The 19,360-nt window shown below is 37.9% G+C and overlaps 5 protein-coding genes across 5 annotated transcripts; all 5 read right to left on the bottom strand.

The window, feature by feature from the left end:
- Nucleotides 1–260: 260 nt before the first annotated feature.
- LOC138860368 (uncharacterized) lies at nucleotides 261–987 on the bottom strand. Its single transcript, XM_070117783.1, has 2 exons — nucleotides 976–987; nucleotides 261–863 (listed from the first exon to the last, which is right to left on the bottom strand). The coding sequence occupies exons 1-2, from the start codon at nucleotides 985–987 to the stop codon at nucleotides 261–263; spliced, it is 615 nt and encodes a 204-aa protein (XP_069973884.1).
- Nucleotides 988–2,623: 1,636 nt separating this feature from the next.
- Nucleotides 2,624–9,826, bottom strand: LOC138860357 (apidaecins type 73-like). Its single transcript, XM_070117765.1, has 3 exons — nucleotides 9,785–9,826; nucleotides 9,404–9,672; nucleotides 2,624–3,165 (listed from the first exon to the last, which is right to left on the bottom strand). The coding sequence occupies exons 1-3, from the start codon at nucleotides 9,794–9,796 to the stop codon at nucleotides 2,706–2,708; spliced, it is 741 nt and encodes a 246-aa protein (XP_069973866.1). The 5' UTR covers nucleotides 9,797–9,826; the 3' UTR covers nucleotides 2,624–2,705.
- Nucleotides 5,785–6,777, bottom strand: LOC138860558 (uncharacterized). Its single transcript, XM_070118185.1, has 2 exons — nucleotides 6,583–6,777; nucleotides 5,785–6,463 (listed from the first exon to the last, which is right to left on the bottom strand). The coding sequence occupies exons 1-2, from the start codon at nucleotides 6,775–6,777 to the stop codon at nucleotides 5,867–5,869; spliced, it is 792 nt and encodes a 263-aa protein (XP_069974286.1). The 3' UTR covers nucleotides 5,785–5,866.
- Nucleotides 9,827–14,596: 4,770 nt separating the features above from the next.
- Nucleotides 14,597–15,380, bottom strand: LOC138860367 (uncharacterized). The gene is made up of 2 exons (XM_070117782.1): nucleotides 15,369–15,380; nucleotides 14,597–15,257 (listed from the first exon to the last, which is right to left on the bottom strand). The coding sequence occupies exons 1-2, from the start codon at nucleotides 15,378–15,380 to the stop codon at nucleotides 14,670–14,672; spliced, it is 600 nt and encodes a 199-aa protein (XP_069973883.1). The 3' UTR covers nucleotides 14,597–14,669.
- A 1,775-nt stretch (nucleotides 15,381–17,155) lies between these two features.
- On the bottom strand, nucleotides 17,156–17,881 carry LOC138860366 (uncharacterized). Its single transcript, XM_070117781.1, has 2 exons — nucleotides 17,870–17,881; nucleotides 17,156–17,758 (listed from the first exon to the last, which is right to left on the bottom strand). The coding sequence occupies exons 1-2, from the start codon at nucleotides 17,879–17,881 to the stop codon at nucleotides 17,156–17,158; spliced, it is 615 nt and encodes a 204-aa protein (XP_069973882.1).
- Nucleotides 17,882–19,360: the final 1,479 nt, after the last annotated feature.

Raw genomic sequence — 19,360 nt, 5'->3', positions numbered from 1 at the left:
TCATTGAACTGTACAGCTCATTTAATATCACAGTTAACCAGCTTTTGTACCGTGTTTTCTGGCTGTTGTAGTTAGCTATTTTTGTGATTTAGTTGTTTATAGAATTCACTTACATATCAGTATGTTTATCCATTCCATTTTCTCGATGGTTTGCAATCAGGATTCTTAAATCAAGGATATAATTAATTTGGATTGACTTTATTGTTTTTAAATTAAAAAAAACTCCCAGACAAGGTCAGGGCATATAAACCTCTTGTGCCTTAGTGGTGGTGGGCGCGGTAACCGTACCCATATTGAGCTCCACTGTGGTAGGGGCGGTACACGGCCTGGTGGTAGCCATGGGTGAAACCAGGATCAGCTTCTGGCTCAGCAGATCTCTTGTGGTGGCTGTGAGAATAGGGTGTGTAGTGGTAGGAGGGGTAATAGACGGGGTGGTATGACCTATGACCGTAGCTGGCTTCAGCCTCAGCAACGGGGTCAGCGGACCTCTTGTGGTGGTGGTGGACGGAGGGAATGTAGTGGTGTGCTTGGTAACCGTAGGAATAGGGGCGGTAGTAGTTGGAGGAACCGTAAGAGGGCTCGGCCTCGGCCTCAGGCTCGGCGGACCTCTTGTGGTGGTGGTGGACGTAGGGAGTGTTGTGGTAGCCGTAGGAATAGGGACGGTAGTGGTAGGAACCGTAAGAGGGCTCGGCTTCGGCCTCAGGCTCGGCGGACCTCTTGTGGTAGGTGTGGTAGGGGTGATAGGTGCGGGGGTAGTAGGCATGGTGATGGAGACCATAACCATAGTTGTAGCCACGACTTGGCTCCGCCTCTCGCTTCTCCACCTCAGAAGCGCAAGCGGCAGCCGCCAGAAGCACAAACACCTGAAGGTACATAATGTTAGATTAAACATCCATTTTAGAAATCATTCATGACACAAAATAAACACCATTATTCCTGTTCACAGAAGATTAAGACCTCTGAAATGTTACCCACCAAGTACTTCATCTCTGCAGGATTGGTGAGACGGAACAGGGCGATGTGACTCCGCCAATCCGTCCGTCTCCTTATATACCTGTTCACTCCAACGACCTTGGCAAAACGCAGACAGCACAGTACGAAAATAGAAACTGTCTTTGAGTAGGACACGCCCACATGAGATGAAGAACCGCCCACAGGAAATGTCTGGTGTTTTAGTCACTATTCTTCATTATCTTCGGCATGGGACTAACAGTGTCTTGAATGAAGGATTTTTTTCTACATGTGTGCGAGTGAAAGTTATAAAGAAAATGAAAATACATATTTTTCATTTGTCCAGCACACTACCTGTGCATAAACATACATATATCAATAGATAATAATTATAGTTATAACTAATTATAGGCAGATCCACAGGTTTACAGCATATGGGTGCCTGTTTATGTATGCACATATGCATATGTTTACATAAATGTATTTATTATGGTTATATATGTGCATACATTTATGCCCCTTCGTGTGTGTGTATTTTCATGGTTATGAACATTCTGTTAATATATCAGCTTCCAGTAACTGTATTTTCCTTGGGCCATTACATTTTTTTTTTTTTTTTTTAAGATATAACAGTAACAGGTATATATATATATATATATATATATATATATATATATATATATATATATATATATATATATATATATATATTCTATATATACAGCTTGTATAAATATGAATGTAAACATAGTGTATGAATACGAATATATATATATATATATATATATATATATATATATATATATATATATATATATATATATATATATATTGTATATAGATATATACATATAAGCGTGTGTATGTCTTTATGTACATACATATATCTATATATACATACATATACATATATACAGTATATATATAATTATGCATACTGAATATGTATATATATATATGCATACATATGTGCATGTATATGTATACATATATGTATATATGTGTGTGTGTATATGTATATATATTTGTGTGTATATGTACATGTGTGTGCGTATATTCATACATATATAGATATATACATACATATATACATATATATACATACATATATACATACATGTATACATACATATATACATATATATACCTACATATATACATATATTTTTACATACATATATACATATATATTTACATACATATATACATATATACATGCATATATACATATATATTTACGTATATATATATCTATATATATGAATAAATACTATGTACATGTATATACATATATATATACATATACATATATATACATACATGCATACATATATATACATATGATGCACAGTGAGAGAACGTCATAAATCTATTGTTTATTGTATCTATATATACTTATGGATATTCATTATATCAGTGTAATATTTGCATGATATAATTTGCAATTTTATGCTTATAAAAATCAGTCCCGCAATTACAAGAAGTATCATTCAACTGTACAGCTCATTTAATATCACAGTTACCCAGCTTTTGTAGCGTGTTTTCTGGCTGTTACAGTTAGCTATGTTTGTGATTTAGTTGTTTATATAATTCACTTACATATCAGTATGTTTATCCATTCCATTTTCTCGAGGGTTTACAATCAGGATTCTTAAATCAAAGATATAATTCATTTGGATTGACTTTATTGTTTTTAAATTAGATTTCGAGATGAAACTCTCAGACAAGGTCAGGTCATATAAACCTCTTGTGCCTTAGTGGTGGTGAGCGCGGTAACCGTACCCATATTGAGCTCCACTGTGGTAGGGGCGGTACACGGCCTGGTGGTAGCCATGGGCGAAACCAGGATCAGCTTCTGGCTCGGCAGATCTCTTGTGGTGGCTGTGAGAATAGGGTGTGTAGTGGTAGGAGGGGTAATAGACGGGGTGGTATGACCTGTGACCGTAGCTGGCTTCAGCCTCAGCAACGGGGTCAGCGGACCTCTTGTGGTGGTGGTGGACAGAGGGAATGTAGTGGTGTGTTTGGTAACCGTAGGAATAGGGGTGGTAGTAAGCTCGGTAAGAGGGCTCTGCCTCGGCCTCAGGCTCGGCGGACCTCTTGTGGTGGTGGTGGACGTAGGGAGTGTTGTGGTAGCCGTAGGAATGGGGACGGTAGTAGCCTGGGTAGTGGTAGGAAGCGTAAGAGGGCTCGGCTTCAGCCTCAGGCTCGGCGGACCTCTTGTGGTAGGTGTGGTAGGGATGATAGCAGCTGCGGGGGTAGTAGGCATGGTGATGGAGACCATAACCATAGTTGTAGTCACGACTTGGCTCCGCCTCTCGCTTCTCCACCTCAGAAGCGCAAGCGGCAACCGCCAGAAGCACAAACACCTGAAGGTACACAATCCTGAATTAAACATCCATTTCTAAAATCAATCGCGATACAAAATAAGCCCCGTTAATCCTGTTCTCAAAGGAATGAACACATTGAAATTTTACTCACCAAGTACTTCATCTCTGCAGGATTGGTGAGACGGAACAGGGCGATGTGACTCCGGCAGTGCGTCCGACTCCTTATATACCTGTTCACACGCAAGACCTTGACAGACCGCCGACAAGTCAGAAATTGGCTTTGGATAGGACACGCCCACGTCATGTGAAGGACCCGCCCCCAGGAACCACCTGGTGTCTAAGTCATTGATCATCATTGATATCGTGCATGCGACTGACAGTTCCTTGAAGTAGATAAGCAGGTCGACTAATGTACAGCGGATGTTTATATATACACGTATATATGTGTAATCCTTTATCTTTTGGTTTATCTAAGTGCCTGTGTATGTATGAATGTATGTTTTCTGTGTATATATGTATCATTGTATGTCCTTAAATATGAATGTATATATTATGTATGTTTGTATAGATTATACATATATGTATGTATATAGGAGTGTGTGCGTAGGTATATGAGTAAATATGTATATATATACATCTATAAATGTATATAGATGTGTATATATACGTTTATATATGAATATGTAGATAATCACACATACACACATATATACTCACATACACACCCGCGCGCACACATGTATGTGTGTGTATATATATATGTGTGTGAGTGTGTGTGTAAATGTGTGCAATATATGTGTATGTGATTATATGCATTATATATAATTTACATATTCTATAGATCTGTGCGTTTGTGTGTGTGTGTGTGTGTGTGTATGTGTGCATTTATGTATATGTATGCATATATACATTTATTAATATATCTATGTCTATATATATCCACATCCATAGTATCAATGAATGTATTTGAGCTTAAATGTCGTCTTTTAACTTTATCTGGAATAAATTTACAGGAACCGACAAGAGGCGTTCGAGCAGATTCCAGTGGCTTCGGTCGATTGCATCAGTGACTGTTTATTTGTCCTTCTCAAACACAGTCACAGATAACGCCGGTTACAATTACAGGAACAACCGTCGGTGTTATGACCTTCCTCTTCGTGGTCGTCTCCAGAGTAAAATCTCGTGACTTGAGGCAAATGGGAGATGCGACGAAATATGATGCCGTATAGCTTGCCTCAAATATTTCCATTTATTCTATAATTATGCTTCTAAATAGTCACAACTAAACCAATTATTAATAATTACAAATGTGTGATTGCTAACATTTCAGTTTTCTTACTAGAGTTATTTCAGGCCTGCTTCCAAGTTCACTTCTCTCTTCCACTAAGATGGTTAATCATTAACATGAAAAATGAAAAGAATTTTCTCTTATAAATAATGCATCAAAACACCACTTACGAGTTGTGGCACTGCTCAACACACACACACACACACACACACATATATGTATATATACTGTATAATCGTTATTATCATCTTTCTATCTGTAGGATTCCCATACCCTACATTTCTTCTTGGTTCTTTGGCAACCAATTCCGTTTACCAATACAGACGACAGGAACCATACAGATGCAGAGCAATATATACCCTGACACAAGCACCGTATGTTTCTTTATTTTTATTATGTTTTAGTTCTCCCTGAAACGTGTCCAGTGAGTCCGAAACACCATTTGAGTTGAACTTTGTAGTATATTCGCTTTTTCTTCTTCTTTTTTTTTCAACTACAGTTACAGATAATGCCAGTTCAAATTGCAGGTCCAATAGTGGGTGTTTCATGACGTTCCTTTCATGGCAATCTCTAAAATGAATCCTCGTGGCTGGAAACACTCGGTGGGTGCGACGTGCAGCTTGACTTGCCTCGAGTAATTTCATTGCTTTGATGGTTGTTCTTCTAAACAGTCAGTCACAACTGCAAAAACATTCTCAATGGCATAAAACTCATTGACAGTTATTAATTACAAATGTGTGATTCGTAACTTCTAGGTTTCCTTACGATTATAATTACTTTAGATCTGCTCCCAAGTTTGCTTCCCTCCTTCACTATGTTCACTCAACCTGAAAAGATTAATTTCCTGTATAAATTATAAATTAAATTTGAGCTTTAATATCACTTCCGAGTATTGGCACTGCTTATGGGACATGGCACTGGCACCTCGACTTCCTCTCGCGATTCCAGTCAGCTGACGATGCTGACAGCGCTGCGGCTGACGAGGCCGGCGACTGAAGGATGGGGCTGACTCTCGCTCTCGACCGAAGGATGGGTGAATGGGTGGAGTGGCTTGGTTCCTGTAAGGCTGCGTTGTTAAGGTCGTTTGTGTCATTCGTATGTATGTTTGTGTTGTATTTCTATGGTTGTGCGTTTATGTGATATTGTGGTTTTGTCTTGGACATCTATTCCTTTTTCTTAATAAATTGTGTAATAAGGATTCATAAATCAGAAACATGATTGATTTAGAAACTTTTTTCGATTTCTTTATTACTTTTCAAAATAAAACTTATTGACAAAATCAGCACAAACCCCCAGTGCCTTAGTGGTGAGCCTGGTAGCCATAACCATAGTGAAGTCCATGGTAGTGGGCGGGTTGGTACTGGTGGTGGTGAGCATAACTGACTCCTGCGTCAGCTTCTGGCTCGGCAGACCTCTTGTAGTGGCTGTGAGTGTAGGGAAAGTAGTGGGAGGAGTGGTAGTAACGAGGGTACACAGGGTGGTAGCCGGGCTCAGCAACGGGGTCAGCGGACCTCTTGTGGTGGTGGTGGACGGAAGGAATGTAGTGGCGTGTTTGGTAACCGTAGGAATAGGGGTGGTAGTAACCTTGGTAAGAGGGCTCTGCCTCGGCCTCAGGCTCGGCGGACCTCTTGTGGTGGTGGTGGACGTAGGGAGTGTTGTGGTAGCCGAAGGAATAGGGACGGTAGTAGCCTGGGTAGTGGTAGGAACCGTAAGAGGGCTCGGCTTCGGCCTCAGGCTCGGCGGACCTCTTGTGGTAGGTGTGGTAGGGATGATAGCAGCTGCGGGGGTAGTAGGCATGGTGATGGAGACCATAACCATAGTTGTAGTCACGACTTGGCTCCGCCTCTCGCTTCTCCACCTCAGAAGCGCAAGCGGCAACCGCCAGAAGCACAAACACCTGAAGGTACACAATCCTGAATTAAACATCCATTTCTAAAATCAATCGCGATACAAAATAAGCCCCGTTAATCCTGTTCTCAAAGGAATGAACACATTGAAATTTTACTCACCAAGTACTTCATCTCTGCAGGATTGGTGAGACGGAACAGGGCGATGTGACTCCGGCAGTGCGTCCGACTCCTTATATACCTGTTCACACGCAAGACCTTGACAGACCGCCGACAAGTTAGAAATTGGCTTTGGATAGGACACGCCCACGTCATGTGAAGGACCCGCCTCCAGGAACTCCCTGGTGTCAAAGTCATTGATCATCATTGATATCGTGCATGCGACTGACAGTTCCTTGAAGTAGATAAGCAGGTCGACTAATGTACAGCGGATGTTTATATATACATGTATATATGTGTAATCCTTTATCTTTAGATTTATCTATGTGCCTGTGTATGTATGAATGCATGTTTTCTGTGTATATATGTATCATTGTATGTTCTTAAATATGAATGTATATATTATGTATGTTTGTACAGATTATACATATATGTATGTATATAGGAGTGTGTGCGTAGGTATATGAGTGAGTAAATATCTATAAATATACATTTATATATGTATATAGATGTATGTATATACGTTTATATATGAATATGTAGATAATCACACATACACACATACGCACATGCACACCCGCGCGCACACATGTGTGTGTGTGTATATATGTGTTTGTGTGTGTGTGTGTAAATGTGTGCAATATATGTGCATGTGATTATATGTATTATATATAAATTACATATTCTATAGATCTGTGCGTTTGTGTTTATGTGTGTGCATTTATGTATATGTATGCATATATACATTTATTAATATATCTATGTCTATATGTATCCATATCCATCGTATGAATGAATGTATTTGAGCATAAATGTCGTCTTTAAACTTTATCTGGAATAGATTTACAGGAACCGACAAGAGGCGTTCGAGCAGATTCCAGTGGCTTCGGTCGATTGCATCAGTGACTGTTTATTTGTTCTTCTCAAACGCAGTCACAGATAACGCCGGTTACTATTACAGGAACAACCGTCGGTGTTATGACCTTTCTCTTCATGATCGTCTCCAGAAGAAAATCTCGTGACTTGAGGCGAATGGGAGATGCGACGAAATATGATGCCGTATAGCTTGCCTCAAAAATTTCCATTTATTCTATAATTATGCTTCCAAATAGTCACAACTAAACCAATTACTAATAATTACAAATGTGTGATTGCTAACATTTCAGTTTTCTTACTAGAGTTATTTCAGGCCTGCTTCCAAGTTCACTTCTCTCTTTCACTAAGATGTTTAATCATTAACGTGAAAAATGAAAGGAATTTTCTCTTATAAATAATGTATCAAAACACCACTTACGAGTTGTGGCACTGCTCAAAACACACACACACACACACACACACACACACACACACACACACACACATATATATATATATATATATATATATATATATATATATATATATATATATATATATACACTGTATATTCGTTATTATAATCTTTCTATCTGTAGGATTCCCATACCCTACATTTTTTCTTGGTTCTTTGGCAACCAGTTTCGTTTTAAAATACTGACGACAGGAACCATACAGATGCAGAGCAATATATACCCTGACACAAGCACCGTATGTTTCTTTATTTTTATTATGTTTTAGTTCTCCCTGAAACGTGTCCAGTGAGTCCGAAACACCATTTGAGTTGAACTTTGTAGTATATTCGCTTTCTTTTTCTTCTTTTTTTCTATTTTTTTCTCAACTACAGTTCCAGATAATGGCAGTTCAAATTGCAGGTCCAATAGTCGGTGTTTCATGACGTTCCTTTCATGGCAATCTCCAAAATGAATCCTCGTGGCTGGAAACACTCGGTGGGTGCGACGTGCAGCTTGACTTGCCTCGAGTAATTTCATTGGTTTGATGGTTGTTCTTCTAAACAGTCAGTCACAACTGCAAAAACATTCTCAATGGCATAAAACTCATTGACAGTTATGAATTACAAATGTGTAATTCCTAACTTCTCAGTTTCCTTACGATTATAATTACTTTAGATCTGCTCCCAAGTTTGCTTCCCTCCCTCACTATGTTCGCTCAACCTGAAAAGATTAAACATTTTCTGTATAAATTATAAATTAAATTTGAGCTTTAATATCACTTCCGAGTACTGGCACTGCTTATGGGACATGGCACTGGCACCTCGACTTCCTCTCGCGATTCCAGTCAGCTGACGATGCTGACAGCGCTGCGACTGACGAGGCCGGCGACTGAAGGATGGGGCTGACTCTCGCTCTCGACCGAAGGATGGGTGAATGGGTGGAGTGGCTTGGTTCCTGTAAGGCTGCGTTGTTAAGGTCGTTTGTGTCATTCGTATGTATGTTTGTGTTCTATTTCTATGGTTGTGCGTTTATGTGATATGGTTGTTTTGTCTTGGACATCTATTCCTTTTTCTTAATAAATTGTGTAATAAGGATTCATAAATCAGAAACATGATTGAATTAGAATCTTTTTTCGATTTCTTTATTACTTTTCAAAATAAAATTTATAGAGAAAATCAGCACAAACCCCCATTGCCTTAGTGGTGAGCCTGGTAGCCATAACCATAGTGAAGTCCATGGTAGTGGGCGGGTTGGTACTGGTGGTAGTGAGCATAAATGACTCCTGCGTCAGCTTCTGGCTCGGCAGACCTCTTGTGGTGGCTGTGAGTGTAGGGAAAGTAGGAGGAGTGGTAGTAACGAGGGTACACAGGGTGGTAGCCGGGCTCAGCAACGGGGTCAGCGGACCTCTTGTGGTGGTGGTGGTGGACGGAAGGAATGTAGTAGTGTGGGTTGTAACCGTAGGAATAGGGGTGGTAGTAAGCTCGGTAAGAGGGCTCTGCCTCGGCCTCAGGCTCGGCGGACCTCTTGTGGTGGTGGTGGACGTAGGGAGTGTTGTGGTAGCCGTAGGAATAGGGACGGTAGTAGCCTGGGTAGTGGTAGGAACCGTAAGAGGGCTCGGCTTCGGCCTCAGGCTCGGCGGACCTCTTGTGGTAGGTGTGGTAGGGGTGATAGGTGCGGGGGTAGTAGGCATGGTGATGGAGACCATAACCATAGTTGTAGGCACGACTTGGCTCCGCCTCTCGCTTCTCCACCTCAGAAGCGCAAGCGGCAGCCGCCAGAAGCACAAACACCTGAAGGTACATAATGTTAGATTAAACATCCATTTTAGAAACCATTCATGACACAAAATAAACGCCATTATTCCTGTTCACAGAAGATTAAGACCACTGAAATGTTACCCACCAAGTACTTCATCTCTGCAGGATTGGTGAGACGGAACAGGGCGATGTGACTCCGCCAATCCGTCCGTCTCCTTATATACCTGTTCACTCAAACGACCTTGGCAAAACGCAGACAGCACAGTACGAAAATAGAAACTGGCTTTGAGTAGGACACGCCCACATGAGATGAAGAACCGCCCACAGGAAATGTCAGGTGTCTTAGTCACTATTCTTCATTATCTTCGGCATGGGACTAACAGTGTCTTGAATGAAGGATTTCTTTCTACATGTGTGCGAGTGAAAGTTACAAAGAAAAATGAAAATACATATTTTTCATTTGTCCAGCACACTACCTGTGCATATACATACGTATATCAATAGATAATAATTATAGTTATAGCTAATTATAGGCAGATCCACAGGTTTACAGCATATGGGTGCCTGTTTATGTATGCACATATGCATATGTTTACATAAATGTATTTATTATGGATATATATGTGCATACATTTATGCCCCTTCGTGTGTGTGTATTTTCATGGTTATGAACATTCTGTTAATATGTTAGCTTCCAGTAACTGTATTTTTCTTGGGCCATTACATTTTTTTTCAGAAAGACATAACAGTAACAGGTATATATATATATATGTATATATATATATATATATATATATATATATATATATATATATATATATATACTCTATATATAAAGCTTGCATAAATATAAATGTAAACATAATGTATGAATACGAATATATATATTGTATATAGATATATACATATATACATAAAGGTGTATGTCTGTATGTACATACATACATGTATATATACATACATATACATATATACAGTACATATATAATTATGCATACTGAATATATATATATGTATACATATGTGTATATATGTGTGTGTGTATGTATATATATTTGTGTGTATATATATGTACATGTGTGTGCGTATATTCATACATATATAAACTTATACATATATACATATATACATACATATAAACATATATATATACATACATATACATACTTACGTGTATACATATGTACATACATATATACATACATATATACATACATATATATACTTACATTTATACATATATACATATATATTTACATACATATATGCATATATATTTACATACATATATACATGCATATATACATATATATTTACGTATATATATATGAATACATATATACATACTTCTATACATATATATATATACATGCGTATGTACATGTATATACATATATACATATATATATATATACATATACATACATACATGTATACATATATATACATATGATGCACAGTGAGAGAACGTCTAAAATCTATTGTTTATTGTATCTATATATACTTATGGATATTCATTATATCAGTGTAATATTTGCATGATATAATTTGCAGTTTTATGCTTATGGAAATCAGTCCCGCAATTACAAGTAGTATCATTCAACTGTACAGCTCATTTAATATCACAGTTACCCAGCTTTTGTAGCGTGTTTTCTGGATGTTACAGTTAGCTATGTTTGTGATTTAGTTGTTTATATAATTCACTTACATATCAGCATGTTTATCCATTCCATTTTCTCGAGGGTTTGCAATCAGGATTCTTAAATCAAAGATATAATCAATTTGGATTGACTTTATTGTTTTTAAATTAAATTTCGAGATGAAACTCTCAGACAAGGTCAGGGCATATAAACCACTTGTGCCTTAGTAGTGATGGGCGCGGTAACCGTACCCATATTGAGCTCCACTGTGGTAGGGGCGGTACACGGCCTGGTGGTAGCCATGGGCGTAACCAGGATCAGCTTCTGGCTCGGCAGATCTCTTGTGGTGGCTGTGAGAATAGGGTGTGTAGTGGTAGGAGTGGTAATAGACGGGGTGGTATGACCTGTGAGCGTAGCTGGCTTCAGCCTCAGCAACGGGGTCAGCGGACCTCTTGTGGTGGTGGTGGACGGAGGGAATGTAGTGGTGTGTTTGGTAACCGTAGGAATAGGGGTGGTAGTAAGCTCGGTAAGAGGGCTCTGCCTCGGCCTCAGGCTCGGCGGACCTCTTGTGGTGGTGGTGGACGTAGGGAGTGTTGTGGTAGCCGGAGGGATAGGGACGGTAGTAGCCTGGGTAGTGGTAGGAACCGTAAGAGGGCTCGGCTTCGGCCTCAGGCTCGGCGGACCTCTTGTGGTAGGTGTGGTAGGGGTGATAGGTGTGGTGATGGAGACCATAACCATAGTTGTAGGCACGACTTGGCTCCGCCTCTCGCTTCTCCACCTCAGAAGCGCAAGCGGCAGCCGCCAGGAGTACACACACCTGAAGGTACACAATCCTGAATTAAACATCCATTTCTAAAATCAACCACGATACAAAATAAGCCCCGTTAATCCTGTTCTCAAAGGAATGAACACATTGAAATTTTACTCACCAAGTACTTCATCTCTGCAGGATTGGTGAGACGGAACAGGGCGATGTGACTCCGGCAGTGCGTCCGACTCCTTATATACCTGTTCACACGCAAGGCCTTGATAGACCGCCGACAAGTCAGAAATTGGCTTTGGATAGGACACGCCCACGTCATGTGAAGGACCCGCCCCCAGGAACTCCCTGGTGTCTAAGTCATTGATCATCATTGATATCGTGCATGCGACTGACAGTTCCTTGAAGTAGATAAGCAGGTCGACTAATGTACAGCGGATGTTTATATATACATGTATATATGTGTAATCCTTTATCTTTAGATTTATCTATGTGCCTGTGTATGTATGAATGTATGTTTTCTGTGTTTATATGTATCATTGTATGTCCGTAAATATGAATGTATATATTATGTATGTTTGTACAAATTATACATATATGTATGTATATAGGAGTGTGTGCGTAGGTATGTGAGTGAGTAAATATGTATAAATATACATCTATATATGTATATAGATGTATGTATATACATTTATATATGAATATGTAGATAATCACACATACACACATACTCACATACACACCCGCGCGCACACATGTGTGTGTGTGTATATATATATGTGTGTGTGTAAATGTGTGCAATATATGTGTATGTGATTATATGTATCATATATAAATTACATATTCTATAGATCTGTGCGTTAGTGTGTGTGTGTGCGCACTTATGTATATGTATGCATATATACATTTATTAATATATCTATGTCTATATGTATCCATATCCATCGTATGAGTGAATGTCTTTGAGCATATATGTCGTCTTTTAACTTTATCTGGAATAAATTTACAGGAACCGACAAGAGGCGTTCGAGCAGATTCCAGTGGCTTCGGTCCATTGCATCAGTGACTGTTCATTTGTTCTTCTCAAACACAATCACAGATAACGCCGGTTACAATTACAGGAACAACCGTCGGTGTTATGACCTTCCTCTTCATGGTCGTCTCCAGAGTAAAATCTTGTGACTTGAGGCGAATGGGAGATGCGACGAAGTATGATGCCGTATAGCTTGCCTTAAATATTTCCATTTATTCTATAATTATGCTTCTAATTAGTCACAACTAAAAAACAACGCAACCAATTACAACTAATAATTACAAATGTGTGATTGCTAACATTTCAGTTTTCTTACTAGAGTTATTTCAGGCCTGCTTCCAAGTTCACTTCTCTCTTCCACTAAGATGTTATTATTAACATGAAAAATGAAAGGACTTTTCTCTTATAAATAATGTATCAAAATACCACTTACGAGTTGTGGCACTGCTCAACACACACACACACTCACACACACACACACACTCAAACACACATATATATGTATATACACTGTATAATCACTGTATTATCATCTTTGTAACTGTAGGATTCCCATACCCTATATTTTTTTCTTGGTTCTTTGGCAACCAGCTTCGTTTACCAATACTGACGACAGGAACCATACAGATCCAGAGCAATATATACCCTGACACAAGCACCGTATGTTTCTTTATTTTGATTATGTTTTAGTTCTCCCTGAAACGTGTCCAGTGAGTCCGAAACACCATTTGAGTTGAACTTTGTAGTATATTCGCTTTCTTTTTCTTCTTTTTTCTTTTTACTCAACTACAGTTACAGATAATGCCAGTTCAAATTGCAGGTCCAATAGTGGGTGTTTCATGACGTTCCTTTCATGGCAATCTCCAAAATGAATCCTCGTGGCTGGAAACACTCGGTGGGTGCGACGTGCAGCTTGACTTGCCTCGAGTAATTTCATTGGTTTGATGGTTGTTCTTCTAAACAGTCAGTCACAACTGCAAAAACATTCTCAATGGCATAAAACTCATTGACAGTTATTAATTACAAATGTGTAATTCCTAACTTCTCAGTTTCCTTACGATTATAATTAATTTAGATCTGCTCCCAAGTTTGCTTCCCTCCTTCACTATTTTCACTCAACCTGAAAAGGAAACATTAAACATTTTCTGTATAAATTATAAATTAAATTTGAGCTTTAATATCACTTCCGAGTACTGGCACTGCTTATGGGACATGGCACTGGCACCTCGACTTCCTCTCGCGATTCCATTCAGCTGACGATGCTGACAGCGCTGCGGCTGACGAGGCCGGCGACTGAAGGATGGGGCTGACTCTCGCTCTCGACCGAAGGATGGGTGAATGGGTGGAGTGGCTTGGTTCCTGTAAGGCTGCGTTGTTAAGGTCGTTTGTGTCATTCGTTTGTATGTTTGTGTTGTATTTCTATGGTTGTGCGTTTATGTTATATGGTTGTTTTGTCTTGGACATCTACTCCTTTTTCTTAATAAATTGTGTAATAAGGATTCATAAATCAGAAACATGATTTAGAAACTTTTTTCGATTTCTTTATTACTTTTCAAAATAAAACTTATAGAGAAAATCAGCACAAACCCCCAGTGCCTTAGTGGTGAGCCTGGTAGCCATAGCCATAGTGAAGTCCATGGTAGTGGGCGGGTTGGTACTGGTGGTGGTGAGCATAACTGACTCCTGCGTCAGCTTCTGGCTCGGCAGACCTCTTGTAGTGGCTGTGAGTGTAGGGAAAGTAGTGGGAGTGGTAGTAACGAGGGTACACAGGGTGGAAGCCGGGCTCAGCAACGGGGTCAGCGGACCTCTTGTGGTGGTGGTGGACGGAGGGAATGTAGTGGTGTGTTTGGTAACCGTAGGAATAGGGGTGGTAGTAAGCTTGGTAAGAGGCCTCTGCCTCGGCCTCAGGCTCGGCGGACCTCTTGTGGTGGTGGTGGACGTAGGGAGTGTTGTGGTAGCCGTAGGAATGGGGACGGTAGTAGCCTGGGTAGTGGTAGGAACCGTAAGAGGGCTCGGCTTCGGCCTCAGGCTCGGCGGACCTCTTGTGGTAGGTGTGGTAGGGGTGATAGGTGCGGGGGTAGGCATGGTGATGGAGACCATAACCATAGTTGTAGGCACGACTTGGCTCCGCCTCTCGCTTCTCCACCTCAGAAGCGCAAGCGGCAGCCGCCAGAAGCACAAACACCTGAAGGTACATAATGTTAGATTAAACATCCATTTTAGAAACCATTCACGATAAAAATAAACGCCATTATTCCTGTTCACAGAAGATTAAGACCACTGAAATGTTACCCACCAAGTACTTCATCTCTGCAGGATTGGTGAGACGGAACAGGGCGATGTGACTCCGCCAATCCGTCCGTCTCCTTATATACCTGTTCACTCAAACGACCTTGACAAAACGCAGACAACACAGTACGAAAATAGAAACTGGCTTTGAGTGGGACACGCCCACATGAGATGAAGATCCGCCCACAGGAAATGTCTGGTGTCTTAGTCACTATTCTTCATTATCTTCGGCATGGGACTAACAGTGTCTTGAATGAAGGATTTTTTTAATGTGTGCGAGTGAAAGTTACAAAGAAAAATGAAAATACATATTTTTCATTTGTCCAGCACACTACCTGTGCATAAGCATACATATATTAATAGATAATAATTATAGTTATAGCTAATTATAGGCAGATCCACAGGTTTACAGCATATGGGTGCCTGTTTATGTATGCACATATGCATATGTTTACATAAATGTATTTATTATGGATATATATGTGCATACATTTATGCCCCTTCGTGTGTGTGTATTTTCATGGTTATGAACATTCTGTTAATATATCAGCTTCCAGTAACTGTATTTTCCTTGGGCCATTACAATTTTTTTTTCAGGAAGATATAACAGTAATAGGTATATATATATATATATATATATATATATATATATATATATATATATATATATATATATATATTTACATATATATATATACATATACTCTATATATACAACTTGTATAAATATGAATGTAAACATAGTGTATGCATACGAATATATATATATATATATATATATATATATATATATATATATATATATATATATATATATATATATATATATATATTGTATATAGATATATACATATAGGTGTGTGTATGTCTGTATGTACATACATATATCTATATATACATACATATACATATATACAGTATATATATAATTATGCATACTGAATATGTATATATATATGTATACATATGTGAATGTATATGTATATATACATATATATATGTGTGTGTGTGTATATGTATATATATATTTGTGTGTATATGTACATGTGTGTGCGTATATTCATACATATATAAACATATACATACATATATACATATATACATACATATATACATACATGTATACATACATATATACATATATATACTTATATACATATATATTTACATACATATATACATAAATATTTACATACATATATACATATATACATGCATATATACATATATATTTACGTATATATATATATATATATATATATATATATATATATGAATAAATATATACATACCTATATACATATATATTAATACGTATGTACATGTATATACATATATATATATACATATACATATATATATATACATACATGTATACATATATATACATATGATGCACAGTGAGAGAACGTCATAAATCTATTGTTTATTGTATCTATATATATTTATGGATATCCATTATATCAGTTTAATATTTGCATGATATAATTTGCAATTTTATGCTTATGGAAATCAGTCCCGCAATTACAAGGTCTCATTGAACTGTACAGCTCATTTAATATCACAGTTAACCAGCTTTTGTACCGTGTTTTCTGGCTGTTGTAGTTAGCTATTTTTGTGATTTAGTTGTTTATAGAATTCACTTACATATCAGTATGTTTATCCATTCCATTTTCTCGATGGTTTGCAATCAGGATTCTTAAATCAAGGATATAATTAATTTGGATTGACTTTATTGTTTTTAAATTAAAAAAAACTCCCAGACAAGGTCAGGGCATATAAACCTCTTGTGCCTTAGTGGTGGTGGGCGCGGTAACCGTACCCATATTGAGCTCCACTGTGGTAGGGGCGGTACACGGCCTGGTGGTAGCCATGGGTGAAACCAGGATCAGCTTCTGGCTCAGCAGATCTCTTGTGGTGGCTGTGAGAATAGGGTGTGTAGTGGTAGGAGGGGTAATAGACGGGGTGGTATGACCTATGACCGTAGCTGGCTTCAGCCTCAGCAACGGGGTCAGCGGACCTCTTGTGGTGGTGGTGGACGGAGGGAATGTAGTGGTGTGCTTGGTAACCGTAGGAATAGGGGCGGTAGTAGTTGGAGGAACCGTAAGAGGGCTCGGCCTCGGCCTCAGGCTCGGCGGACCTCTTGTGGTGGTGGTGGACGTAGGGAGTGTTGTGGTAGCCGTAGGAATAGGGACGGTAGTGGTAGGAACCGTAAGAGGGCTCGGCTTCGGCCTCAGGCTCGGCGGACCTCTTGTGGTAGGTGTGGTAGGGGTGATAGGTGCGGGGGTAGTAGGCATGGTGATGGAGACCATAACCATAGTTGTAGCCACGACTTGGCTCCGCCTCTCGCTTCTCCACCTCAGAAGCGCAAGCGGCAGCCGCCAGAAGCACAAACACCTGAAGGTACATAACGTTAGATTAAACATCCATTTTAGAAATCATTCATGACACAAAATAAACACCTTATTCCTGTTTACAGAAGATTAAGACCACTGAAATGTTACCCACCAAGTACTTCATCTCTGCAGGATTGGTGAGACGGAACAGGGCGATGTGACTCCGCCAATCCGTCCGTCTCCTTATATACCTGTTCACTCAAACGACCTTGGCAAAACGCAGACAGCACAGTACGAAAATAGAAACTGGCTTTGAGTAGGACACGCCCACATGAGATGAAGAACCGCCCACAGGAAATGTCTGGTGTCTTAGTGACTATTCTTCATTATCTTCGGCATGGGACTAACAGTGTCTTGAATGAAGGATTTTTTTTAATGTGTGCGAGTGAAAGTTACAAAGAAAAATGAAAATACATATTTTTCATTTGTCCAGCACACTACCTGTGCATAAGCATACATATATTAATAGATAATAATTATAGTTATAGCTAATTATAGGCAGATCCACAGGTTTACAGCATATGGGTGCCTGTTTATGTATGCACATATGCATATGTTTACATAAATGTATTTATTATGGATATATATGTGCATACATTTATGCCCCTTCGTGTGTGTGTATTTTCATGGTTATGAACATTCTGTTAATATATCAGCTTCCAGTAACTGTATTTTCCTTGGGCCATTACAATTTTTTTTTTCAGGAAGATATAACAGTAATAGGTATATATATATATATATATATATATATATATATATATATATATATATATATATATATATATATATGTATGTATATATATATATACATATACTCTATATATACAACTTGAATAAATATGAATGTAAACATAGTGTATGCATACGAATATATATATATATATATATATATATATATATATATATATATTGTATATAGATATATACATATAGGTGTGTGTAAGTCTGTATGTACATACATATATCTATATATACATACATATACATATATACAGTATATATATAATTATGCATACTGAATATGTATATATATATGTATACATATGTGAATGTATATGTATATATACATATATATATGTGTGTGTGTGTATATGTATATATATATTTGTGTGTATATGTACATGTGTGTGCGTATATTCATACATATATAAACATATACATACATATATACATATATACATACATATATACATACATGTATACATACATATATACATATATATACATATATACATATATATTTACATACATATATACATATATATTTACATACATATATACATATATACATGCATATATACATATATATTTACGTATATATATATATATATATATATATATATATATATATATATATATGAATAAATATATACATACCTATATACATATATATTAATACGTATGTACATGTATATACATATATATATATACATATACATATATATATATACATACATGTATACATATATATACATATGATGCACAGTGAGAGAACGTCATAAATCTATTGTTTATTGTATCTATATATATTTATGGATATCCATTATATCAGTTTAATATTTGCATGATATAATTTGCAATTTTATGCTTATGGAAATCAGTC

Source organism: Penaeus vannamei, chromosome 41 (assembly GCF_042767895.1).
Source record: "Penaeus vannamei isolate JL-2024 chromosome 41, ASM4276789v1, whole genome shotgun sequence".
Lineage (NCBI taxonomy): Eukaryota > Metazoa > Arthropoda > Malacostraca > Decapoda > Penaeidae > Penaeus > Penaeus vannamei.
This window is presented reverse-complemented; position numbering and strand designations above follow the sequence as displayed.